General features: G+C 43.5%; 1 protein-coding gene across 7 annotated transcripts; it reads left to right on the top strand.

Moving 5' to 3' along the window:
- Positions 1–2,369: 2,369 nt before the first annotated feature.
- On the top strand, positions 2,370–27,130 carry CDK2AP1 (cyclin dependent kinase 2 associated protein 1). Of its 7 annotated transcripts, none has more exons than XM_044989428.1 (5): positions 21,501–21,557; positions 22,068–22,115; positions 22,228–22,334; positions 23,339–23,465; positions 26,337–27,130. In XM_044989428.1, coding segments are annotated over exons 1-5 (351 nt in total). In that variant the 5' UTR covers positions 21,501–21,556; the 3' UTR covers positions 26,405–27,130. The 7 variants fall into 7 exon arrangements, with proteins under 7 accessions (XP_044845369.1, XP_044845362.1, XP_044845368.1 ...); XM_044989429.1 differs by having other exon boundaries at positions 21,506–21,557; positions 22,023–22,115; XM_044989434.1 differs by lacking the exons at positions 21,501–21,557; positions 22,068–22,115 and adding an exon at positions 2,370–2,486.
- The last annotated feature ends 772 nt before the right edge of the window (positions 27,131–27,902 follow it).

Raw genomic sequence — 27,902 nt, 5'->3', positions numbered from 1 at the left:
CTTGTGGACAGAGCTGGGAACACCATAAGCTGGCTCAGGACCCTCAGCCTGCAATATGGCTGCCCTCAGTCTCTCAGAGCTGTGTATATTACCCTGGTCAGGAGGGAGCTGAGCTCAGCTGTATGTGGCTGACGACAGCCCAGTTTGGGGCAATATTATACCAGGCCCTTGTGTACCCAGCCAAGAACACAGCAAGCAGACTGAGCACTCAGGAAAAACTTGGATCCTCATCGGCTTCTCATAACTGGCTTAAATTTAACGTTCATGGTTCCTCTTTTCATTGGCTAGGGAGGCGTGTACTCTGAGTAACTATTCCATTAACTCCAGCTCATTCTGAGGTAATCTGGCCTCCCCTTTCTGAGAGGCCTTTTGAACGTCTACGTTTCTAGATTGTTGGAGGAGAGAAAGGGAAGAATCAGTGGCTGGGGTGCTTGGCTAGCACTCCAAATAACTGGGTCCAACTGCTGGCTTAGCCACAGACTTCTCGTGTGACCTTGGGGGCACGTCTCTGTGCCTCAGCTCCCCATGTCTAAAAATTAGGATAATAATACTTCCTGGGTGTGTCTCAGAGTCAGTGGTAGGCATAAGCAGACTAAGCAGTTGCTTAGCCTGAGAAGCTCAAGGGGTCGCCCCTATTCACTTATTTTCATAAGAACTTGCCTGATTTAGTATTTGGGGGAGACTCCAAAAATCCTGCTTAGGGCCCCCAATGGGCTAGCATGGCACTGGGTTGTCTCATATGTTTCAAGAGTAGAAGGAGGACACTGTGTGTAGAGCATCTAGAACCAGGAGGCTCTGAGTCTGGGTGGGGCCTCTAGGTGGTACTGCCATAACAATCATAGAGGTCAGATTTGGTGCATTTCTAGAGTGGCGGAGGTTTTTTAGCTCAAGGCCTTGACCACCTCCCCAGAGAGATTCAGAGAGCTCCTGGGGCTCCCCGTTACTCTTTTTTCAATTAATAAAGGGAGGGAAAAGGGAATCATCAATATTGTGCAGCATTTACAGGCTATTCAAGCCACTGCAGTAACTCTCCATGGGGAAATTGTCCAGCACTTATTTATTTCAGTGCCCCCAAGAGAACAGGCAGGACCAGCATATGTTGGACTTGAAAGAGCTGCATCAGTACCTCAGCTGCACTAGGTTTCAGACAGAGCGAAGATAGAAAGCTTTCTAGCTTGGGCAGCCTTCTAGCCATGTGGACCTTCCCAGGGCTGATTTATACATGCAAATCTCAGTTAACAGGAAACATCTGCTTCGGCGCTTGTGTCTCCAGTCCAGTTTGTCTCGCTGAGAGGTCACTGACACTGAGAGAGCTGGGGTGTCAAACTCCTTTGGCGAAAGGGCTGAATTGGTTGTGGAACAGCCGGCACTGGCCTGGGGTATACATTCAGGGCTATATAAGACATAAGATATAAGAACGGCCATACTGGGTCAGACCAAAGGTCCATCTAGCCCAGTATCCTGTCTTCCGACAGTGGCCAATACCAAATGCCCCACAGGGAATTAACAGAACAGCTAATCATCCAGTGATCCATCCCCTGTCGCCCATTCCCAGCTTCTGACAAGCAGAGGCTAGGGACACCATCCCTGCCCATCCTATGCCCCCCACGATGCACAGGGAGTGCCCACGAATGCCAGGAGCTTTGCACAGAGATCAAAAGGAGAGTTCAGCCTATACATAGTGACATAGGGGCTGGGTATTATTTGTTCAGTGCCTCATTATCCCATTCACTGATCAGTGGAGAGTCTGTTCCCCTTTAAGTCATTGCTGTTACTGCCCTTCATTTCTCTTTCATCCTATCCTCCTGTTTCTATTTCTCTCTGTCATGCGACCCCATAAATACATCATGTCGGCCAGGTCTAGCGAGTGGACTATGTTTGACACCCCTGCTTTAGAGCAGTGGTAGTAGTAGCAGCCTGATCCAGGAACGTAGGCATGGTGCTTTGCTTTAGACTTGCTCCCTGCAATAAGCTGTACAATAGACCCTGAAGCAGGACTGGCCGTAAGCAAGTCCCAAAGTGCCTTGTCACCTACTCAGAACCCACCACCTCTCAGAATGCTGTCTGCAGCAGCTGAAAGGCAGCGCTTCTACGTCCAGGGAGCAGAGGTGGAGTAACACAAGGTCTTTGGGATCTCGTAGCACAGCCTGCAGGCAGTAGTAAGAGACAGAGCAATACGCATGGATACAGACTGACAGCTGAATGGTGCCAGATAGCTACTTGCTGGGTTGGGCTTCCTCATTTGGCAGGAAGATCAAGGACTCAGGAGTGGGAGGAAAAGAAGAGTCCATCCAGGGGAGTTGAAGGGGTTGGGCTGGGAGGAATGAGAGTTTGTCTAGGATGGGGCCTTAGTCTGGGAAGAAGTCTGCCCAGGGAAGCAGAGAAACAGAGAGAGATTTTAATCCACCTGTGCAAACGGTCGTACCAAAGAAAGAGTCCTAGAAACACGGCACTGCCACAGAGGGATTCATCTCATTCACTGCCAGGTAGGGTTCCCAACAGTCCCTTTTTACAAGGGATGCCCCTTCTTTGTTCATCTCTTTACAACAAGGTTGGGAATTGCTGAGTGCTGCAAACAGCAGTACAAAATACCCCTGGCAAATGTAGGTGAGTGCTGCTCATTATTAATGATAATACCGGGAGCAGGGTGGTGGCGGGGGTGCTAAGAAAACAGTCCCTTATTTTTTAAATACAATGTTGGCAACCCTACTGCCAGAGCAGAACTCCCCAGCATTTCCTTACAGTCCCTGGTGTGTGTGCCCCAGCAGTGCTGGTCCCATCCTTTCCCATCACTGTCTTCAGGAGGGATAGATATAGGCAGATCCCCTGTTATTACAAAGCAAAACAAACCAAAAGTTCATCCCTGTTCTTGTTTTCTGTTGTATTTTGCACTGGACATCCAGGGTTTGTCTCCCTCTTTCCTGGAGAGCTGTTAGCGTGATGGCATCACACAGCGCCAGGAGCGAACAAGAGGGGAAAGGATTTGTAGTCAGGCTCTTTAGCTGGTTTTGTTCACACCTGTCACTTAGATTCCAGACAAAGAGCTGGGGCAGGGGGGTGGGGAAGAGGTGCTCAGTGTGCAAGATTCTAGACACACAATTGCATGACTGAGGTTTAAGAAATCTCTCACTTCAGTTCTCTAGTGCTCAAGGAGACCTCCAGCAAACCAGGAAAGACCAGACTTGATACTCCTAATATTTCCAAGCAGCAGCAGCAGCAAGGCCCCTTTATACTAACCCCCTCAGCCTTTTGTTACACATTCATAAAGAGTCCCCTGGACAGTGTTATTTTACTGGTCACTTTTAAGGCAGAATCCAGGGGACATGGGCCTGATAAACAGAGAGAACCTGGAGTCAGAGATGCAGACAGGGAGGCAGCACCCAATTGTCTGCCTGTCAGGACTGTTCCACTTGGCAGGAAGATGAAGGACTCAGGCGTGGGAGAGAAACAAGACTATCCTAGGGCTGGAAGGGAGTGTCAGTCTCTCCAGAGCTAGTGAGGGGATAGCGCTGGGCTGGGCAGATGTCTGTTTTCGGGAAGTTTGGAGAGAGAGGCTGTCGAGGGCCTGAAATACTGCTGTACTTAGGTTTTGGTTACTTGTAATCCACCCATGATGTAGTCTAGGGGTTAGAGCAGGGAATCAGGACTCTTGGACTTCATCCCCCATCAGCTGCGGCTAGTTTTGTGGCGTAAACGCTCTGTATCTGAATTCACCACTCTGTGAAGTGGGAGTTGGGAGACTTAATGTATTATTGTTTGTAAAATGCTTTGAGATCTCTGGGTGCTTCATAAAAAGGTCATGTGTTGTTATCGGAAGGGTGACTCTACCAGATAGATGCAGAGTACTGAGCAACAAATTAACACAACGCAACATCTACAAAAAGAAATTTAGCAAAGTTTCCAGGAAAAAGCCACTAACCTAATGTCCAGAGAACTTGTAAGAGAAAGATTCCCGGATGCATTCTCCTCTGCTTGCAACCCTCTTGTTTCCCACTGCTCAGCTTCTCAAATGGTTCCATTCTGTGTATAACCAGGAAGGGCTTTGCAGACTTCTGGTGCTGCACACTTTAAGCAGCAAGAAGCATGACAAAGAAACTACATCTAGTACTACAGACACATGGTGTGGGATTTCAGTAAGGGGAGGGAAATATTGTTGGATAGGAGCAATAAATGATGATGGTAGGAAATGAGAGGGAGCTGCATGAGGAACAGAAGCCTTGTGAATGTAAGAAAGCTGAGAGGCTTTGGAAAAATGATGGTTGGGGTGGAATATCAAGGCCTCATACTGGAGGCACAGAAAGGGAATAAGTTGATCTGTCTTCACCGGAGATGCCTTCACCAGTTGCCACCAAAGAGCCATTAGAGATTATCAGGCAAATAATCATAATTTGTGGAAGTTCCTAAATATATATTTACCCAGCACACTTGGAAGCAGTTGTACGTTTGTAAAGATAGACGATAAAAGATCTGGAGGAGCTGTCATCGACTTGTGGCTCAGTAATTTGTGCTTTGAACAATCTCTAAAGACATATTTACATGAGACCTCAACAGCTCGTTTTACCACCTCTCATATACAAGGGACTGTTTATGTCATTATTATATTGTATATAATTATTTATTTGTGTGTATTCTATATGATTATTTGATTATAATAAATATTATGTAGGTCCTTAACATCTTAGGGATATTTATATAAATGATTGAATATAAATTCCTTCCAGAATAGAGACAAAGCTCTCATTTCTTCCCCTCACTCCAAGCTAGTTTGTATGTTTCCCCAGCAGGTAGAGAGTTAATGTTAAAACACACACAACTTAATTAGTTAAAATTAACCAAATTAGTTCAATTGATATTAACACCCACAAGCAGTTTTTTACACCAATCACAGTGGCAAGGAAATGCCGGGATTTTGATGCTCCACCTTGAATTCCTCCAATTTAATGATTTAACCCAATAGGATAATAAACATGGCTACTTTGCACTCGGCTATCGCTTTCTGTTTGTAGCTCTCTAAGTGCTTTATATAGATGGATCTACATCATTCATTCTTATTATTTTATTTTAAGAGATGATAGAGAGGTTTCTGGTCTCATTTCACAGCTGGTGAACATACACAACTCTCACTGAGGCCAATGGGAACTAAGGATGTTCAGTGGCTGTGAAAATCAGGCCACTTGTGACTTTAGACTGTAGTCCTTCAAAGCAGGGATGGTCTTTTTTTCTGTGTTTGTGCAGCACCCTGAACAATAAGATCCCGAACCCAACTGGTGGCTTTGGGCACTACCATCATATAAATATTGACTACTATTTGCCTCAGGTCACACAGGAAGTCATTGGCAGAGATGAGACATGAACCCAGGTGTCCTGGCACCTAACCCAATACACTATCTAACAGATCACAGCTAGAAAGGAGTTACCACCTTATAAGTGCTGCATAGGGTGACCAGACAGCAAATGTAAAAAATTGGGACGGGGGTGGGAGGTAATAGGAGCCTATATAAGAAAAAGACCCAAAAATCGGGACTGTTCCTATAAAATTGGGACATCTGGTCACCCTAGTGCTGCACCAGCAGCAAGAGGGTCGTATAATATGTCAGGTGAACTTAGAATTCCTTGGTTTTGTGTTTCAGTCTTATAACATCACTTAAATGTAGTTTGTGTGTGTTTCTTATACAAAAGCTAGAGGGATGTAGGATCCAGTCCTGCAATACTTTCTCACGAGAAACTCAGCAGAAGCCTTGCCTAAAAAGGGCTGGGCCCTTAATAATGCTGTGTATTTCCATAGGGTGCCCAATGGCCTTGGAGGAAGGGGGTTGAGAAACACTGGTAATGGAAATGAAGAAAGTACACAGAAGGAGAAGAACCAGGTGAGGGCTCACACAGCTTATGTCTTTCAGATAGTGCAGTCATTTTTGGAACTGTAACTGGATGTAAGGGGTCCAGAAGCAATGTGCACAGAGAGAAGGAGATGACTTAGTGGAGACTAGCCCCACTTATGGACTTTTCTCCCTTGATTTAAAAAAATAAATTAAGAACACAAACTTATTTTAAGTTACTCCTGCCTTCAGAATGTGAGTGTGGTGGAGAATATCAAACTCAATGTAACACACTAGCTCTGTAGCGCATGTCCCCTTCTCGTGGCTGGCCTACATAGAGATTAAGAGCCCACTACTGCTACCAGTTAACAGTCAGCTCAGGTGGTAGAGGCGTGATTTTGGTGCAGAAGGTTCCCAGCATCTATCTCTGCTGAGTGTCCCATGAAGAGAGGTTATTGCACCTGACAGGCGCTGAATGAAGAACAATGGAAGCAGGGCCAGTGCAACCATTTAGGCGACTTAGGCAGTCGCCTAGGGCGCTAGGATTTGGGTGGCGCCATTTTCTTCTGCAGCGATCGCGGTGGCCGGATCTTCGGCCACCGTCGGCATTTAGGCGGAGGGAGCTGGGGCAGGGGAGCGCGGGGAGGGCCGCCTGCAGCAAGTAAGGGGGGGTGGCAGGCAGGGGAACTCCCTGCCCCAGCTCACCCCTGTCCCACCTCCTCCCCGAGCATGGCATGGCTGCTTCACTTCTCCTGCCTCCCAGGCTTGTGACGCCAATCAGCTTAGGTGCCACATGCCTGGGAGGTGGGAGAAGTGAAGCAGTGACGGCGTGTTTGGGGTGGAGGCGGGGTAGGGGTGAGCTGGGCTGGGGGTGGGGAGCTGCTGCAAGGGGGGTGCCTCAGGGCAGAGGGGGGCGCTGCCCCGGGGGGGCGCCTCAGGGTGGAGGCGTGGGGGAGGAGGGCGCAAGGTGGAAGTTTCGCCTAGGGCGTGAAACATCCTTGCACCTGCCCTGAATGGAAGTGATGTCCTAGGTCTACAGAATGTGGACTCCAGCAGTGCAACATGACCGGACCCTCACCTGAAGGCAGTATCTCTGAGGGAATTCGTCTCTGGCATCCTTGCTAAAATTGCCAACAAGGTAGATAGCTGGAATGGTGTGTTTTTTTTTGTTGCAGCCACAAATGATTGAACTGAGACCACTAATTTTACATGGACCACAGACCATTAGACAGATGGGAACAACTTTTGGTCACTTTGTACCCAAGCCAACTTCACTGGGGGCTGCCCAGAGTGAAAAGTCAGAACAAAAGATAGCCGCCAGTCAAGCCAAGTAACGCTGACATGTATTGCAGGTGCCAAAACTTAAGGGTCTGATTTTCTGTGGTCTTGCACCTTGTGTTGTCATTTACAGATGAGCCGAGAGAGTTGCAGAGTGGATGTAAAATCCTATTGTTCTGTCAGGGTATCAATAGACACCCACTTTGCACAGGTGTCAGTGATGGAGAATCCATCCCTACGTTCTTGACAGCTTCCTATCAGTGGAGAAAGAAAAAAAGGGAGTGCTCAGAAAAGTAGAAGGGTCCCTCTGCCCCTTGTACTATTGTATTCTAAAGAAAGATATTTTCATAGAGTCTTTGCTATTTTAAAGAAATTTCTTATAGGAGCGTTGTATATTTTGAAGCTACCAGTGTGAGAACCAGGTAAACCACCCAGACTCCAATTCTCCAAGGCCCTGCACCACATGCAGTTGTTTACACTAATGCAGAGTGGCTGTAGAATACTACTAACTGAGCAAGGTACCATTCTACACCTACTTCATAGACGTGTAAATAATTGCAGAAGGGTCAGGTCAAGGGAGAATCAGGCCCACAAAGAGCTAGGCCAAGAATTGCGTGTTCTGCAAAGTTTGACAAGCATTCGAGGGGTTAGTGTAAACACAATTATCTCCAAATCCTGCAGCAAAGTTTCAGGGACAGTCAGGCATCAATTTGCAAAGTGCTGGATGAGGGGGTTTAGCTGTGTGACTCCTGTTGACTTTGATGAGAATTGCGCAGCCAAGCTTTATGTGCCACTTTGAAAATATGGGGTAAAAAGCATATAATTCTATGCCTGAGGTTTTCTGGCCCTGTGCTAATGGAGTACAGCACACATCAGTTGTTTAAACAATAGTCCTCCCACTCTGGGCTCCACTGCCATAGCTTGAGATGCATTTGGAGTTGAAAGTGAAACTTCAGAACATCCAGATAATTTGTTTAACAGTAGATCAGGCATCAGCCATGGTTATTCCTATTGGACAGGCTCCTTATGTAGTGTTTAGTGGGTAGAACAAGGGAGTGGAGCTCAGAGACTTGAGTTGTAGTGCCCGTTGTGTGACCTTACACAAATTGTTTAACCTCTGTGACTCAGTTTCTCCACCTATAAAATAGAGATCATACCTACCTTCCTTTGTAAAGCACTAATGAACAGAAAGACGTTATAGGCCCGATTCTGTACCATGTAAGCCAATGGGAAGATTCCATTCAAAAGGAACAGGATTGGGCCCCATCTGGTTGTAAAATATTAGTAGAAATTATAACAGTGTTACAGCCTTCTCAGAGTGACAATCTTACAATGGAAATGCCATGTCATGTGAAAGTTCCAGCACGGTGCTTAATTCCAGTTGCAGAACCCACTAGAAAGGGCAGTCGGCCACATTCTGATCAATTACACTAGTATACAGCTGGAATAATTTTAACTGAATATGCCACAGGTTTACTGTGGATTAATTTAAGGATAACTCTGTTGCGATTAAATCTTGTCTGAACGAGTTTTAGTGTCACAGATTGATGTTTCTGAGACTTTTTAAAATTTATTTTTAAAATTTAGCCTTCTGAATCTGAGTGGACATTTATTTTTCATTGCCATCTCTTTGCAAACAGAAAACCAAGTAATTATTATCTGGTTTTATTTTTATTAAAACTCTCAGTTGCTGCAGTCTATATTAATCTTCAACCTCTGATCAGACCAAACTGATGGTCCGACAGAAAATGTATTTAGTATATAAAATCATTGAGAGGAACACCTCCTTCACTTTATTAGGAGAATTTGCATAGAAAATTGAAAAAAAAAAGTTTTATAACTTATTAGCAGATATTGCCCACCACTCAAATTAATTGGAAAAATTATATTAAATAAAAAAAAAATTACAGATTGTCTAATCTCCCATAAAAAAAACATCCCAGCCACCCTAAAACAAATCCAACTATTTTTATCCTTTTAAGAATGCCCATTCAACATTTCCCCACACCCCTGGCTCCCCCCTTTTAACAAGTTACAGGATAAGATTTCAACCCAAAAGTTCTGCCAAAAGTTTCTGAAGTTAATTTAAAAACCAATGTTATTTTAAAAAAACCACCCTCTATTGTTTGCTCTTTAAAAATAAAAATGACCCCCCAATCCTCCAGTAAATAAAAATCTAAAGTGCTGTGGGTGAGGAGGACTGGCTGTGAGAGACGCGTGAATTCCTTTTCTCCTCTAAAGTTTTTGGATCCATGTCTCCTAATGATGTATGGATGATATATTGCATTGTGGGTGTCAATATAAGTGACGGCCATATTTGCCGGTGCTGCTACCGCTGTAAACAACCCAAAGTGTCTGGGAGACACAGAGACGCTCCACTGAATGTCAGGACATTTTTATTTCTTGCATTTGCCATGTCTCTAGGAATGTCTTACAAGCCCAACTTGAACGCCCACCTCCCCGGGACTGCCATCAACCAGGGTAAGTCTCCGATTGCAACTGGAGGGCAAGTTTTCCAGCCCCTTTTGGAGGCACAAAAAGAGCGCCGCGGTGCAGCGCGAATACCTGGGGAAAGCCCCAGACTGTAGTTTTTGTCCAGTTCTATACGTAGGGTCAGATCCTCGGCGCTGATTCATATCCGCCATTATTACTAATCACCCACCGCGCGGCGCTTCCCGAGCAGCAAACTTCGGCTCCCCGCGCTCCCGCCCCGGGCCCAGGTGCCGGCCGCCTCCGCGCGGCGCCGCTCCGCTCCGCGGGTGGCTCCTTTGATCCGGCCGTTCGCTTTCCTCCATGATCGCCTCCCCGGGGCTGCTGATTGATCTGGATCAGGAATATTCCGTTCGCGGCTCAGCCGCGGCCGCTGCTGGCCAGACGCTGCAAGTGCCGGTGTGTGGCGAGGCAGCCCCGCTCCCTGCTGCTCGGGGCTGGGTTCCCCCCTTTCTCCGGGGCTGCGCCCCAGAGCGACTTTGAAACAGCCCCCCCCCCGATCTGAAATGGCCCCCTCTCCATCAGGGTTTGTCCTCAGGGGAGAGTCCTTCAAAGTGCTGGAGTCTGGAGGAGATTAGTCTGTGCTGGATAAGTCTTCCTCTGCCAGCATGAGATTCAGTTAGGGGCTTTGGAGAGCTTATTTTTTGTTAAAGAGCCTCCTTCCCCCCCCCCCCGTCTGTGTTTATTTTTATTCTCCATCTTCCCCCCCCCTTGCAAAGTGACTCAGGTGGGTTGAACTTTTTTTATTTTCAAAGGTAACCGTCATTTAAAAAAAAATTAATTTCTGCGGTGAACTTTGCTGGGTGTGCGCGTGAAAGAGCGTGCGTGGGTAATTCGGAAAATTCGGAATAAAGCGGCCGCAATTCAGTCCCTGTGGGATATTTTCAGGAGATCCCCGTATCTCTGCACGCCGATGGGTATTAAAACAAAAAATGGAGAAGTTGTCTTTAACCGTTCTGGTCTTAACAGCTCGCTCGCACATATGGTGTCTACAGGTCTGACATCAAAATATCAACAGGAAGAAATGTGACTTTATAAAAAAAAAAGAAAGAAAGAAAGGCAGAGAGAGAAGTTTTGGTGTTTTAGAAGGGAGTGGAAATATACTTCAGTGGTTTTGCCTTGCTGTCTGTGATTCTGTTCCTGGGGTATTAATTACATGTACCCCAAAGAAGCTACAATGAGTGGCAATTATAGCAGATCTCATTTTGCTGCAAGGAATTGTCACCAGCTGATAGAGAAGAAAGATATGAACTGTAGCCTTGATCCTGCAAACACCTACACATGAGAATAGCTTGAAGCATGTGAGTAGCTGACTTAAATGGGTACTCAGGTGTGTACAATTAAGCATGCATGTAAGTATCTGCAGGATCATGGCCTGAGATCAGCTTGCTACTTTAAAAAAAAAGCCAGGAAAAAGGCATGTTCCTGACTTCAGATTCTTGTGACATACTAAAGCAGTGTCACCAGAAAGAACCAAGCGATGGAACTGTTCCTTTTTGTCCCTCACTACAGCCAGTGTCTCATTCTCTAAAATACCTCCATAGAAGAGCAGTGACACTGAGCTTTTTGTTTTGATTTTTGGCTTACATCATGGAGCGAGGGGAAAACACAAGGCTAACTGCACATCAGATGACAGCAACGGCTAAGACCATAGCAAACATGTTACTGAGCTATTGGTTTAAGTAACTCTGAAAGTTCTCTGTGATTTTTTTTTGCTGTCATTGTTCTGTCTGTATGCTCTCTAATGATCCATGCCATGATTCAAGCTTTACATTTCTTTCATTCAGTCTGTCCTCCTTTTTAGTGGTTTTTCAGCAGTCCCCTGTGAGGCTTCTGTGATCCCCGAACTTGTGCTTGCTGGGTTCATGTCATCCTTAACACCCACAGACTCTTAGCAATGAAAAATATTTTAATCGGTATCCAAAATGGGCTCTCTCTTTCGATCTCCTGCCATTATTCCTCATTCACCAGACCTTCCTCTAGCTAGTGGCAATGCCAGCATGATGGCCTGAGGCCAAGGGAGTTAGACAAAGCAGTCCTTGCAGGGGCACACACTGCATTCAGAGTGATGTGACTGCAAATGGCTTCCCTCCTTGCTGGACCCTAATTCTGAGTTTCAGGAGGTTCCTTCTCTCTTGTGTTTAAATTAAATGCCACCAGCTCAGCTAGAAGTGGAAATCCTGGGTTTGCTTCCAAACCTGGGGTTAGAGCATCCCTTTCCTTTGAATCCTGTAGAGGGGCTGAATGCAGGACATCTGTCCCTTTGGCCTGAAATCAGCTCTGCAGAAGCTGCTCTGCAGGTACTTGGAGTGGTTGGGGCTCAGTGGTTTGAGGGGATGTGGCCAGCTTGGGGTATCTATATAATAATGCCGATGCTCTGTGCTGCAGGGTTTTTGGTGCAAGCGGGACTAGAGGGGCTGTGGTCCATGTTTCTGAAGTCTGTGTCTTCACTGCACAGTTAACTTGTGTTATCTAGGCTCTGGTTAATTCCTCTCCACTTAGTCTAGTTCGAGTGAGAGTGGCCACTCTACAAAATAACAGGTGAGCTACCCAGAGTGGTTCTATTAGCAGCTGATGAATTGTACTAACCTGAGCTGCAGACTATACCACCAGGCAGGGCAGCCACCACCAGCTAAAAGGTCATCATCCTGGGGTTTGTGTGTGTGGATGGGTCTCGAATTAGGGACAATGCTCAGGTTATAAACCAAGTTACTTGTGCAGTGAAGGCAAGCCCTGAGAGAGAGGAGAGTTGCCATAGGGGCAGGAAGGGCTGCAAAGGGTTAATGGGAGATCTGTGGGGATTCCCTGCAGATCTTGGGATGTCTGCGTAAGTAAAGTCGGTCTACTCCACAGGTGGTTTAAACCCCCTCCCCAGCTATATAGTACTGTGGGCACTCCAGGGGCCTGATTCTCCACTGCCTTGCAGCGTTGTCATTTACACTAGTTCAAAGAGAGAGTCATTTGCTTCCAAAGCGGAATTTTACACTGGCTCTGAACTTGCTTTGCCCAGCTGTGAGTGATGACGCAAAGCTCAGGGCATTGAGGGTTTAGGCCCCATGTGATTAAACTTGCAGTGTTTTTCCAGGTATCTGTAGTCTTCCCATGGGACTTTCCACTCTGGAGCCTGGGCTCTTGTGGTGTAACATTCAGTGCTGGTCCTGTGTTTCTAAACCAGCCACTCGCAGACATGTTCTTAATATCAAACACAAAACCTTCCATTTTTTAAGGTCCTTTTTATTTTTATTATCTCACTCACTTTTTTTGTTTTGCTTTGTTTGTTTAAACAGGGTTAGAGCCATTATGGTTGTATTTTGTTTGCACACCACCATCTTTAATAATTTCACCTGGAATCTGCACAGCTCTGGGAATGGTATTTGCAAGGGGCATACTGTATCAGTCTTTTATTATTATTATTATTATTATTTTTGACGGCTTAACAAAATGCTAAGATCAGAGTGAAGTTTTAAACCTTCCATGTGTAAAATCAAATTCCAGCAGATTATTATAATGTTAAAATAGTAGGCTGCATCCCAGCTCCACGTTCTTCAACAGCAACCCTTTAAACAGAAAAAATATTGTAACCTAGGACTTCCGTAGTTCTCACTGTGCCTGCAGTGTCACCACTCAAACTTCACAGTGACTGAGATTCTCTGGCTCCAGAATCACAAGTACCTCCTGCCACTTGAGCCAAAAGAGAATCTCCATTATCTGGTATCAGTATAGTAGGGGCACAACACAGCTGAGAGTTCTGATTCCAGCCAGAAGAGGGCAGTAGAACATATGCACGCTAGCTAGTCTCTTATGTCCAATAATACGTTCCATTATTAATATTAAGGCTCTGACTCAGCTCCATAAACAAACTGCTTCCTTAATGTTCTTTATGTAATGATATTCAACATGATCCTGTTGTCCGTATTCAGGTTTTATGGAGTGGGGGAGTCTATTGTGCCACAGCAGTGCAGAAAATGAAGTACTCTGTTAAGATAGCAGTTTGTGGAAGCTTTTACATACTAAACTATGCTAGACACAAGGAGTAATTTGTGGGCATTATGAGAGCTTTAACATTGGTTTTCCAGATTTACATTTCTTTTTTTTAAATCTCTCTTGTCTTGGATTCACTCTTTCAAAGATTCACAGTGGCATTGTTTTTATGACTGTAATTCATTTTGCTAAAATTTAATACAGCGCTTGCTCACTCTTCACTGGAAGTCCAAGTCACATTAAAAATAGTCTGAAAAGAACTGAGCTAAACATGCTGATTAGTTTACTTTTTCCAGATGTAACTCGCCTGGTCCTTTATCAAATGAGTGCTACCTTCCCCCCTCCCACCCAAAAAAATAGGGATGGATAATGGCAGGGGGACACTGACAGGTATTTTTCGCAGTTTTCAGCAAAAAAAGGTGTGGAATTTACAAAACCGAATATGAATTACCTTTGTCTATGTATAAAATGTTAAAGCTTAAAAGAGGTTCTTTGGCTGTTGCAGAAGAGTAACTTAGCATTTTTTGTTTGTTTTTGTTTTTAAGGAAATCGCCTGATTCTCATTTGGCTTCCATTTACACCAAAGCCCATTTCCAGGCTCTGGCAATGTAAAGGGGATTTAAAGTGGGTGTAAATATAAAGTAAATAGATATAATGAATGTCTCATTTACACTGTGAGAGCACTGGAAAGGGGACTTTCTAAAGGGGATCAGTCCCAATATTTTCTATGAAAATGGCTTTTTTATTGTTTGTTTGTTTAAATATTCAGTGGGACTGGAGTGTTTAGGGGAATTGGTAATGGGACACTGAGTGTTTCACTGCTAGGTTGGCAGTGCCTGGTGCGGCAATAGGATCTGCCTGCGTAGACACTGATGCCTATGTGGCATCTTAATGATTAAAATAATGGAACTGTCAGACTGGAAGGGACCTTGAACCAATTTCTAGTCCAACTCCCCACACTGAGTCAGGACCAAGTAAACCTAGACCATCCCTGACAGGTGTTTGTCCAACCTGTTCTTAGACACTTCCAATGATGGGGATTCCACAACCTCCCTTGGAAGCATATTTCAAAGATTAACTACCCTTATAGTTAGAAAGCTTTTCCTAATAAATAACCTAAATCTCCCTTGATGCAGATTAAGCCCATTACTTCTTGTCCTACCTTCAGTGGACATGGAGAACAATAGATCGACATCTTCTTTTTATAATATCCCTGAACAGATTTGAAGACTGTTAGCAAGTCCCCTCTCAGTCCTCTTTTCTTAAGACTAACCATGCTTTGCACTTGTCTTCATTAAATTTAATCTTGTTGATTTCAGACCAATTCTCCAGTTTGTCCAGATGGTTTTGAGTTTTAATCCTGTCTTCCAAAGTGCTAGTAACCCCTCCCAGCCTGAAGTTATCCACACATTTTATAATCATACTCTTCACTTCACTAGCCAAGTCATTAATGAAAATATTGAATAATGCCAGACCCAGAACTGGACCCTACTAGATACGCCCTCCCAGTTTGACAGTGAACTATTGATAACTACTCTCTGAGTATGGTCTAGCAATCAGTTTTGCACCCACATTATAGTAATTTTATCGAGACTACATTTCCCTAGTTTGCTTTTAAGAACATGTGGGGCTGTCAAAAGCCGTAGTAAAACCAAGATACATCGCATCTACACCTTCCCCCCATCCACTAAGCTAGTAACCCTGTCAAAGAAGGAAATGAGGTTGGTGTGGCATTATTCATTCTTGACAAATCCGTATTGGCTGTTACATATAACCCTATTATCCTCTAGGCGCTTACAATTTGATTGTTTAATAATGTTCCAGTATCTTTCCAGGTATCAAAGTTAGGTTGACTGGTCTATAATTCCCTGGTTCCCCTTGGTTCCCCTTTTTAAAGATAGATACCATGTTTGCCTTTCTCCACCTGTCCTCCATGAGATTGCAGTGAAATTTTGTATAAATGAAGCCAAGATGTTTTGAGTGATAAGAATTCATGTTCTTTCCTTCTAAGTTTGAACATTAAAACCACGATTCAGACTGATGTGATTGTAAAATGGCCAGATTCCACAAACTGGGCCTGGCATCTGGGGTGAAATCCTGGCCCCATTGATTTCTCTCTCTGTGGGTAGTCACTTGCACCTGTGCCATGGGGCTGTGGAATTCCACCCAATCAAAAAGGCAGCAGTTTGCCCAGAGTACAAGGCAGTGGAGGAATTTACCCAATGATCTTAATTCTGCTCTCACTTAAACCAGGTTTACATGGCTGTGACACCAATAAGTTCAATAGAATTATTTCCAATTTACATTGGTGGTTTTGAGAGTAGAATCAGGCCTATATGTTCATTACACAATCTTAGTTGGGCAAATGTGTTAAACTCACAATTAATCCACTTGTATTAAAAATCCAATTTAAGATGAACTGGCTTTTTCATAGGCCTGAGAGTTCTGTGTGGGGTTTTGTTCTTAAGAAAAAGCTTTTATTTTCTGCTCTACTTAGAAATATCAGGTTTTGCCTTGATTGATTGATTGATTAATTGCCAGAGGATTCTATGGATGACTAGAAAAGTGGAGGGATTTGACATCACAAGAAAATGACAGCTTAGCAACTGAGAGAGGAGTAGGATTTTATTCAGACTGTTTCAGACGTGTTTTTTAACACCTGTTTTTGCTCAAATGCTTGACAAACACTTGGGATAAAAGCATTTTGTGAAAAATTCAGACCTCCTGCAGAGGCACTGTGGGATAATTGTATGGATTTTCTCCAGCAAACACCAAAATGTACACAGATTTTGTACCAGTATAAATACTTTAGTTAAAATAATAAAATCAACCCCCTAAGTAAATAGTTATACTTGTAGGACCCCTAGTGTGGACACAATTATACTGGAATAAATGTTCCTTATATTTGTATATTTTTTTTCCCTCTCCCATACAGGAATAACTACACTGCTATAAGCATCTGTAATTCTATGCAAGTGGAGGTGGGGGTGTTGTACCACTTTAGCTACTTCTGTGTAATTAAAGCAGTACAACTTTTGAGTGTAGACAAGGCCGCAGTTAAGCAGCACAGTAGGTTTGGATGCGATAAATGTGCCACATGGTTGTGTGGCGACAAAAGCTGCCACCATGTGGCTGTAACTGTCTGTGGGTGTTGTAAGCACATCAGATGAGAGTACCTTGACCTGGCTACAGAAACGCAGTTTACTTTGCAGCATGCACAGGGTTTTGTGAGCTCTCCAAGCACAACCTGACTTCCCATCCACTTCACTTGCTGGCAACAGCAGTAGATTTAAAAATACAAATTCTCCTCAACCAGACGAGTGAAACCAGAGAGAATTGGAGGAGCAGCTCTGCAGGAAGGAAGAGGAGTTAAAGGCAGGGCAGCTGAGTGGGAGGCAGATAGTGCTCCATCCAGCTCCTACTGCAGTCAGTGGAAAGTTCCTGTTGCCTTCAGTGGGAGCTGGATTGGGCACATAGGGCCTGATTCCAGGCCCATTGAAGTCTATGGGATCTTTCCATTTACTTGAATTTCACTGGGTGTTGAATCAGGTTGAGAGAGAGCAGCTGGAGGTAAGTTGGGGGGCTGGAAGGGGGAGGATTGGGAGTAAATGTGAAAAGTCATTCCAAGAGTGCAGTTGAATCTTGAGAAGAGGGGATGTCTGAGTCTGAGGAGCGCAACTAGCATCTGCCATTCCTCCAGAGGCTCTGGTGACAGTTGTACTCCAGCATTAGTCTCTCTTTGCGATATTGCTAACTGCCAGCATTCAAAAGTAATGAGTCAGGCCCCAAAATCATGAGATTGTCCCTTAAAATCATGAGAATTAGAAAAAATACATTTGGGGTTCTTGTTTGATATGTGGTTTCTGAACCTTCGGGGGCACCTGGGTCACATTTTCAAGCTTTTTTCCTGCAGTCAAGAGAAACTGAAACTTAAAATCTTCTCTCTTTGAACTTCTCTAAAAATTGCTAAAAATTTCTCTTTTTAAAAAATATGGAAGTGGAGATTCTCACATGGTCACTTTGCTCCAGCACTTGGAGCATTAAGAAGAACATCAAATAGTGCAAGGCTTGTGATAAATCCATGAGTGTTGTCGGCAGTGTTTACGTCTAAAGCTACATAAATCAGCATGCCTATCATCTTGTCACCCACACCTCCTTTATCAATATCAGCATGGATTGGCTACCAGCTTAGGGTTAGGCGACGTGTATCCCAAAATTGCCACCATCAGACCTTACACCCTTCGGTGAAGGTCAACAGCCTTGACCTCAGTTGGATTAACCAGGGGAGTGAATTTGAGTTGTCCCTGCCCCTGCTACTCTCCCCTCTACCTCCACCTGGATAGTGAGAACATACTGCTCCAGGTCCCAGATGTTCAGGTCTAGAGTCTGACTCCAGCTTGCCTCATCCCTGGTGCTGGCAGAGGGAGAAAGATGCTCAGGTAGCCTGGACAGATGCCATATAGCGATCTGCAGATCTCATCGGCACTTTGGATCAGCCCAGGGCTGATGCCAGAGAAAGACGACATCCAAACATCGTGCTGGATCTTTTACCCTCTTCTATGCAGTACAGTCATTTTGACCTCTTGACCTGGTCTCCTGTGACTTAGGATGCCACTTGGGGCTCACTGGCCTGGTTTTGCTGCTCATTATAATGACAGGGTCCAGCAAATATAATTTGAAATCTATTAAATGCTTAGATACACAAATGTATTTTGGATTAACTAAGTAAAAAAGTCTAAGACCCGAGGCCCTTCCAGGGGATTAATGGGAGAGTTGAGAGGCTGAAAAAAGGCCAAGGTCCGTTACCCCTCACCAGACATTAATTCTCAGGAAATACCCTGCACTCAAGCTCGTTATCAGGATCACAACCGCATTTTAAATAAATACAAAAATTTGATTTTCTTTTTATTGTGCCAAGTCCCCCACACTCCTCCACTCCCTCTGGGAATGACTGGCAGGTGTCTGACATGGGCGCTTGCAGCGCATGGAGAACTGGTATCACAGCCAAGCTAAATCCCCTTCTTTGTTCTCTGTGCCTGCTGCTACTGATAAAGTGGTTGGCGCATGGCATTATGTCTTATTACATTTTTGATGCAGACTGCAAAGAAACAGGTAAACTCACCATGGTTACCGCTACTTGTCATTCGTCAGGACATTCTTTGCTCTGTAATGGCCTCTAGTGTCTGCATCACAGCTTTGCATATGCTGTGGGTAAAGTAGACAATACCGTGTCCCTGGCTGCTCCAGTGCCAAAATTCCATTGATCTGGTTATTAATGAGAAGTGATGCACTTGGTGTGACTAAAATCCCAGTGCCAGTTCTTTTCCCATAGCTCTCTGACAGGATCAGTCTTTTAGTAAATTCTCCTTAGTGGTTGTAGACTTTTCCCTTTAATGCTAATTCAGCCACTGTCAGAATCTGCAGCTACTCTATATTGCAATGCCATATTGTTGTCAGCGTCCAGATCTGTGAAACCTTCTCATGCAGCACCTTGCTGTGGTGTCACTGCTTTGTTTCCATGCATCAGGCACCTGATGGTTTTTGTTCTTATCTGTACGCTCCTTATATTGTAATCTTGACTTCTATCCAGACTGGGAATGTGACATAGTTCAAATTAACATGGTCTAAGCAGGAGATCAATGAAATATCTGGTCTGTATTGTTGTTAAAAGCAGCCAGCTGAAACAAATAATTTTAGTTGTCTTCTACTTTTTTTTTTTTTTTTACTTCATAACCAATAGGAAAGATGTGGTGGCTAGTTGCTAGGACAGGTGACTGGAGTCTGGACTCCTGAATGTCTTGTCCTTGTTAACTGATTCAGGGCTTGACCCTGTAAATGCCTTTCCGCCCAGGTGGTGTCCTTATTACTGCAAGCAGTTCCACAGACTTCAATGAGACTTTTCAGAATCACCTGGTGGAAAGCATTCACAGGATTGGGCCCATACTTTGTGAATGTAGGGAAAGACACTTAACCTACCTATGCCCAGTTTTCTTTTCTGTAAAATGGGCATAATCAAACTCCCCTTCCTTACAGCATGCTGGGCTAATTAATGGTTGTAAAGCATTATGAGACCCTTGGAGGAAAGGTGCTACTTCCTGCAAAGTAGCATCATGGATGTCTGTTTGACAGCATTATTATAGATTTTTGAAATGTTGGGTAAAATGTGGGTATAAAAATATTGCAAGTGTAAGTGTGTCCTGAGACAACCACCCACATTACAGAGTGTAAGAATTGAGAACGTTAAGGTGTACCATCATTAGGAAAAAGGTGTGTTCGTACCTCATGTTAGCAACCCTTTCAAGACAAGTCAGTCTGTAATTTTTCAAACAAATTAGCAGATTGAGCTAAAGGTTAAAGGGGAAATGAGTCTTCAACTCAAGCAGCTGACTCATGAAAAAGCTACAGCCCACCTTGTCTTCACTCGGATTTTATCTCGCATTAGCTAACTCAAGTTAAGAACACCCTTTCTTTTTGTAGTGAAGACCAGGCCATCATGGTTCCCTGTGATTGCTATAGAAGCACAAAATTAGGAAGATTAGAGTCATGGTTCCATCATGCACTCAATAGCACTTCTTAGAGCGTGATCTCTGCTTCCTCTGGTGGTGTCCTTGCAAAAATAAATAAGAGTCAGGAGTAAAACACTAAACGGAACAAAATGACTCTCACAATTTCAAATCCTTTTCATTTGTATTTCATTTAAATTCCAAATAGGGCCACGGACATGGGAAGGGGGTGGGAGAAGACTTGGAATTTTCAGGGAAGGTGTTTGTAGAGAAAGGAGCTGGTGTGTCTGAGAGGCTGCAGAGAAAGCCTGGACAGAGGGAAGCTACCGTGGGAGCAGGAACATTTAAAGAGGAAGAGGAGAGAAAGAACAGCTGAACATGACAATATAAATCCCCCTTAGGTCAGATTCTGCAACCCCTACTTGGGCAGAACTCCCAAGAAGGTTATGAAAACAAGCAGCAGGATCGGGATCCTTACATGCCTTTTTATGTTTTAAATGGTGCATTTTCCTGAAAAGGATGATAGCCGATGACTGAGGAGGCTGTTTCAGTGGGCAGAGGAAGTGAGATCAATAGGTGCCATTAGCAGACTCGGTGTGGACAGAGGTTGAGCCCTTAAATCAGCAATGCACAATACTGGATCTGTCTATCGTGTGCGTCTCCTTTAACTGTTGATTGTGGCCCTTGAGGAAAAGGGGGAAGTGATCTGATGTTTCTGCCCCCCCTACCTCCCATTTTGAATGTTAGAAACTGATTAAGGAATCTGTTCAGATTCTCCTCTCCCGGGGCAGATCTTTGACAGATAACACTGGCAAAACCCGTTAAATGAGGTCCTGTAACTCTTGGTTATTGTAAAAAGCCACATTAACTTATGGAATAATAAAGGACACAAAAGGTTTTGGGTTTATTTGGGGGAAGCGTAGGAGAAATGTTCCTGTGCAGTATGAGTAACTCACCTTGAACTCCTTCAGGAAAAGGCACTTTCTGAAAGATTGCATCAAGTATAGCAGTTATCTTATGAGGAACCTATTATTTTAAAAATAATCAAGATGGAACATTAAGTAGATAATTACCTCTGTTACTTTACGATCCATGCCAGATTTATTGATCCTAGAAGTAATGTCTGTCAGTATTTACCTAAGGGGACCATAAAGCTTGATAGTGCCAAAAGTAAATATATGTTCATAATAAAAATGTTCTGTCAGTGCAGTTTCACTTCACTCTGAAGTCTGATGATCTCGTGAAATATCAGACTTAGTAACACAAAAGTGATGTTATATTAGTGATCTCTTTCCTTGGGTTATTTGCATAGCCCAATCCTACTGGTTAAAAATGTTTGACATCACACAAGAGATGAATGTGATGAACAATATTCACTGCTGATGTCACACAATGAATAGTTGTGGTGTAGGCTCAAAATAGCTTTTAGGGTGATTTGCATTGCAAATATGATGACTATTTGAGTTGTAAAATTATAGCCATATTTAAAGTAAGTCTACAGAACATTTGATTTTATATAATGTTGAATTTTTAACAGTACAAATGATATAACCAGGCTTGGCAGAACTTAATTTTGACTTTTTCAGTGTTTATTTTTGAGCATTTTTTTCTATTAATGATTTAAATATTCACAGTTGTGCAGAATGATGGGGAGTGGGGTCAGACAGTAGACGCTAAGGTTCAGAAAGTTTAAACTTTATAACTGTTAAAACACAAATTGTCAAAATATATCAAGTCAATATCCTTAAATCAGACTCTTAAGTTCTCAAGCAGCTTTTTTCTTACTTTGCCTGTCTGTAAATTGTGATTATTCTCAATGGGAGAATTTTTGTCATGGGTTTGTGTGGTTTTGGTGAAATTATCATTTACTGACATTTACCAATTACAAATCTAAATCCTTCCAAGTCTAGATATATCTGTAATGTTATGGCCTGCACTTCTTTCACTTGTACAGTGTACACTACAGGATGGTTACTTTAACTGTCTGTACTGTTTGCAGTGAACAGTGTGACTCCTGAGTTAGTGATCTGGCAAAAAATGTTGACAGGTAAATGTTTGTTTAAAAACATCACCACCTCACTGAATTATGCCCCAATGGGTATTGACTAATTCATCCTTAGATAATAAATCTTGCTTTCCTATTTTTTCTTCCTCAAAAGCTGGAAGTGTTCACTCTCCCTCCACAAGTATGGCAACCTCTGCACAATACAGACAGCTTATAAATGATTATGGACCCCCGTCTCTAGGCTATACACAAGGGATGCAGGTAAAATTCCAATTTTTTAAAATTGTATTGGTGACAAGGTTCGAGCAGTAGTATGAATTGTGGCATGTAGACTGATGTGACCCTCCCTTGCTTTGAAATGAAACATAAATGGCAGTCGGATTCATCACATGCATCCTGGTTTCATATTAAACTAACTGTAGTGCTCACTGGGGGTTATAGAATCATGTGTAAGTCTGAAAGAGACTTCAAGAGGTCGTTTAATCCATCCTCCCATGCTGAGGCAGGGTATTTAATAACTAATGGTGAGTCCCTGCCCTTCTGACCACTGGTGAACCATGATGTGAGTTGTGTTCGAAGACAAAGGCACAGGTATAAAACGATCAAAGATTATAATTTGATGGTAAAGGCTGCACCAAACAGGACTCTATTAGTATGACTTTTAAAATACAAAATAATATTTAATAGTAAATATATCTGTAAATTAAGACTTACCCCAGCAAAAGAGTTATAAAATGCATGATCCAAACCTTCCTGTTGGCTGCTACAAGAATCTAACTGGTCAACTTTTGTGGAGTGGCTTCTACCATTTAACAGGGAGAAGGAGGCCTTCTCTGGACAGCTTCCTTGTATCTCTCTCTCACTGACTCCACCTATTTTAACATACTTGAAAACATGTCTGGTCAGTTTTTGCCTGTACTACCACTTAAAATTAGAATGAATGGAGGGAAAGAGAGACAAACTTGTGCATTGTGCTAGTTAACGATTTGCAGTACTGTTCTGATGAAATGTTAAAAGGTCCCAGCCCTGCAGTCAGATCTGCCATGATAGATCCTTGCAACTGCATGGTACCTCCTCGTATCCGACTGCAGGAGCAAGGGCTAATGCAGCATTGTGTTTAAAATCCTGTAAAACTATGAACTTGATGCATTTAGTGCAAGTGACCATGATCAACTGGGGCACATTATGAAACAGATTCTTATGATTGTTTTAATCTGCTATTATTTTTTGCCATGTATAATTAATTAATTTATTTCATACTGTAGGGTACCAGCAGCAGTCAAGTACCACAAAGCAAATATGCAGAACTTCTAGCTATCATAGAAGAATTAGGAAAAGAAATTAGACCTACATATGCTGGAAGTAAAAGTGCCATGGAGAGGCTAAAACGAGGTAATTGTTTCTATAGAATAGACAATGTTTTTGATCCATTATTTACAAACAGGGGCGGCTCTAGACATTTCGCCGCCCCAAGCACGGCGTCATGCCGCGGGGGGTGCTCTGCCGGTCGCGCGGCTCCGGTGGACCTCCTGCAGGTGTGCCTGTGGAGGGTCCACTGGTCCCGCGGCTTCTGTGGAGGTCCACCAAAGCCGCGGGACCAGTGGACACTCCACAGGCATGCCGCCGAAGGCATCCTGCCTGCTGCCCTCCTGGCGACCGGCAGAGCGCCCCCTGCGGCATGCCGCCCCAAGCACACGCTTGGCGTGCTGGGGCCTGGAGCCACCCGTTTACAAACCATTTCCCCACATCCCTTACTTCAGAGCTGGGGGAACTCTTACAGCTGGCTTGACTTAGTGTGTTTAGCTGAGTTGCTTGTTTAACATGGCTTAGCAATCGCCCGTTCACTTCCTATGTGACAAACCGATGACTGAATGTATTTCATGTGCACAGAGGGGTGTAACTTGCCCCTTCTTCCAGCCCCCTCACTGTGTACATTACATCAACGTAGGCTCCCAAAAGACTCACTTAGAATCCCCTAAACTAGACTCCAAACCATGTACCAAAGTGTCACTTATACGTCACTTTTCCAGCTGGCCCACTTCATCTTAACAGAATGTATCTTTGCTTGAAGAGATTCTACGCTGTGGTAACTTGCATATTGAGGGGCCAGTAGAGAGGCATGTGGGGGAGGGGGAACAAATGGGAGCCTAACACTGAACTAGCCAGCATCTTCCTCTGTCACATGTATTCCTGCTCCTCTGTTTGTAAATTCCACCTGTTTAGACATCAATAAGCAGATGTAAGTAGATCTAAGGGCCCAGTTCAGTTCCTTTGGGCCAGCAAAAGGGGGTGGTAAGTATCCTTTCCTCTTGGCTGGGGAAATCACTGCATGCCTACAGCTGGTGTAGCCAGCTCCACACCATCCCATGCAGGAGGCATGTCAAGGACATTCCTGAAGTGCTGCTGGAGTGACCCATAAGGGCCATGGGCAGTTGGGTGCAAGGGAGTTCCCCAAGCTGCTCTATCCTGTGCCAGAGGCTAAAATGGTCTCTGATTAGCCCAGCAGCTGGGTGGTGCAAAGGTGGCATTAAGCCAGATATACTTAAGGCCCAACTATTAAGGGGAGAGTAATATATCTGCCACCGTGTGCAGTAAAATGAATAGTAGCTGTTCTTGGAAGGGATGTGATAACGTCTGCTGATAAGAGTGGTAAAGTGGAATCTGGGCTGACAAATCAATGTTGCAGGAGTCTCTCTCTTGCACTGGCTGAACCAGTGTCAAAATAAATCAAGAATGGCAATAGGCTAACGAGAAGGACGTAGCAGAGACCTGGAAAAGTTCAGACTGTCAGCACGAACAATTGCTTGCTGAACAGTTGCTAGATTAAAGTTGTGCTTTCCTACATTACAGTGAGTATGTATTTATATAGGCATCATGGATATCAGCCAATTTTTCTGACATTTTCTGACTCAAAAACTTGCCCACTCAATAGCGGAGGAGGTTCTTACGAGGAGGAATTAAGTGTGTGTGTGGGGAGCATACAGCAGTATGATGGGGCAGGTCTGGGGGAATCTTGCAGGTATCCCACACAGGAGCGGGAAGGTATCTGCTCTATGGAGCATTCCTCCTGCAGGAGACTTCTGTCTCGTGCTCCACCAGCTTAAAAGCCACACGGGCGATCAAGCTGCTGCATAAACTGGGCACCTTGCCACATAAAATCTAATGTGCTGCTTTGAATCCATATCTGTGCATACTATAGGTACAGGCACCTATATAATGTGCATATATATATTTAACCCTTTGAAAATCCTTGTATCCCTAAATTTTCTAGTGTAATTATTTAATGGGCAATTATTTCTTTGGGTGCAATCAGTGGCTGTTGCTCTGTGCCCTTGAAGCTTCCAGGCTGGCAGTTCTTCAGAGGCAACGTACTTTGAGTTTGATGAGGTTAAGCATCTCCCGCTGCTCAACAGCAACTCCTCCACCCAGTTAAGGAGCAGTAGTGGTGAGCTCTGAGCAGAAACCAAACTAATCTCTCTTGCCCTGAAACCTTGGTGCCAGAGTGTAGTGCTGTCTGCACTGGGCAAGTCATGCCAAAATCTCCCTTGGACCGAACACAGGCTCAGACTCCACTGGTGTAAACTTTGGTAGCACTAATCTAGATCTGCCACTAGTGTTCTAAGTACCAAGGCTGGGACTTAAGATGCTTTTGAAAATTCTAGTTCAGGTCAACTAGACCTGAGCAAGGTTAGACAACATGGTGCTTAAAATGATGGCCTATCTACGCTAGCACTCTGTGTTAACAACGCTGGGGGAGCTTAGACTTTGACTTTCAAGGTGACAGTTATGGGTCTGAGTTGAGAGACACCTTCTCAAAGAGAAAGTTACTCAATGGACAGATCAGGCTTTTTTATTAGATTATTTTTAGCAGATTTTCAAATTACAATTATGCAAAATCTTTTTTTTTTAATTAAGATTTGCAGTTTAAAATAGGCCTGAGCTGCAAAGTTTAGATCCATCGCTGAATGTGGAACTTAAGTTCACAGCTGCCTGGATTCAGGATTTTGGTCAGGACACATTTTTAACTGAAGTTTAACACAATGGTCCCTTCTGGCATTAATCTGCGAAAAGCTGCCAGTTAGGAGAACCAAACTCACTTGCTTTAATTGCAGTTGGGATGCTACTGCTGCCGCTGCTGCCTTAGTTATGGTACATTGCTGCACCCTTGCAAGCTATTTTAGGACAGAAACATTAAACCACGTTTTCGAATTTCAATTGTCACCTAATCTGATGCTTTCAAAAAAATCTACTGTTCTTTTGCAGGCATCATTCATGCTAGAGGATTAGTTCGGGAATGCTTGGCTGAGACTGAACGGAATGCAAGATCCTAGCCTACTAATTAAGTTACAAGACTTTCCATCTCTTTATGAAGAAAAATGTAATACTTATTCCTTTTGAAACATGCAGATGAATCTTTTTATTTTGAATGTTTTACCCCTTTTTTTTGCCCTTATGAAAATGTACAGTTAAAAATGAGAAGATTTTTCAATTTACTGAGGGTTTGCATTTTTTTTAGATGTTAAACTCCCCAAATTCTTTCTAAAAGGTTAAGACTAAAACTGCATGCAGAGGAATGTTTTCTCTCCCACAGACTATACTTAAGTTCCTTTCTTATCCAGCCACAGTCTCATTTTTTTTTATTTCTTTGACTATATTCATTTAACCCCACATGGTCAATCTTTCAACCTTTGACATAAGCTCTAAGGATTTTTTTTTAAATAACTGCACTGGTAGCATGTTTTACCTAGTAGTCGGCTATACTCACACAGTTTGCCACACAGCATAGACCCTGCTTAGAAATAGCCCTTTTTTTGCATAAGCATTTGCATGATTGTTAGTGCTTTGGAGTCCATTTAAAGTGCATGAGTTATAAATACAGAAGATAGAGCAACCTAACAAACAATAACAAGGTCCCAGAAAACTAATTTTCACCCTAAGGCTGAAGATTTCAATTGTAAGTTTGCCAAAAAAACAAAATTCTGGATAAATTACTAAAACTGTTATTTGCATCTTTGTATGTATTTATTACTTGATGTAATAAAGCTTATTTTCATTAACAATTTGTATTAAAACTGTATGTACACAGTCCCTTTAATCAACCTTATGTTAAAAGTGCAAAAGACCTCAGCAGATAGGCCAACGTTTAACCTTCATGCAGGAGCCTCAAGTCCAGGAACAGACTAGGGAACAGTGCTGCAGACTGCTGGAGATGTTCCAGCCCTAGCACGGGCCTGATGCAGTTAATCTCTGCAGGAAGCAGGTAAGGCTGCTTGCTGGCTCCATTACTACTAATAAAAAGCGACGTGCGGGGGATGAAAGATACTGTAAAGTTCAAGGGATGTGATTTGACTCCTTGTAAAAAAAAACCCCACCACTCCATTAAGATGGAAGATCACCTCTTTCCTTTGTGATTTTAAATCAACATCTTTAATAAAATGGAGTAGATGCTCCCTATTCAAATAAATTGGAGGAAATTTTAACAGACTAAAGACCCTTTCTGAGGTGAAACTATTCAAGTGTAATATGATACAGTAAAGACAATGGCATAACACTGGTATTCAGTTGCATCGAAATTCTGCAAAGTAAACTAAGCAAAACTGGACAATGAAACCCAAAGAAAGGGATATTTATCACTGCAAACTATGGATGTTAGGGGATAATAGTTTTGGGAAAGGGACACTTTGCATAAGAATGGTTCAGATGAGTGAACTCACCAAAGTTGCTTTCAACCTACAGTATCCTCCACATCTTTGTCTGATAGTTATCACATCTTTCTTCAATTGACAAAGATGTAATGTCTAAAAACTAGGGCTGTCAAATCATTTAAAA

The sequence above is a fragment of the Mauremys mutica genome, chromosome 16 (assembly GCF_020497125.1).
Source record: "Mauremys mutica isolate MM-2020 ecotype Southern chromosome 16, ASM2049712v1, whole genome shotgun sequence".
Classification (NCBI taxonomy): Eukaryota; Metazoa; Chordata; order Testudines; family Geoemydidae; genus Mauremys; species Mauremys mutica.
This window is presented reverse-complemented; position numbering and strand designations above follow the sequence as displayed.

Excerpts from the sequence above, each read along its gene's own strand:
- CDK2AP1 (XM_044989427.1), top strand. The coding sequence starts at position 9,347 with ATGTCTCCTAATGATGTATGGATGATATATTGCATTGTGGGTGTCAAT. Across the intron at positions 22,335-23,338 it reads GCTATACACAAGGGATGCAG|GGTACCAGCAGCAGTCAAGT; the intron begins GTAAAATTCCAA and ends TTCATACTGTAG. Across the intron at positions 23,466-26,336 it reads CATGGAGAGGCTAAAACGAG|GCATCATTCATGCTAGAGGA; the intron begins GTAATTGTTTCT and ends GTTCTTTTGCAG.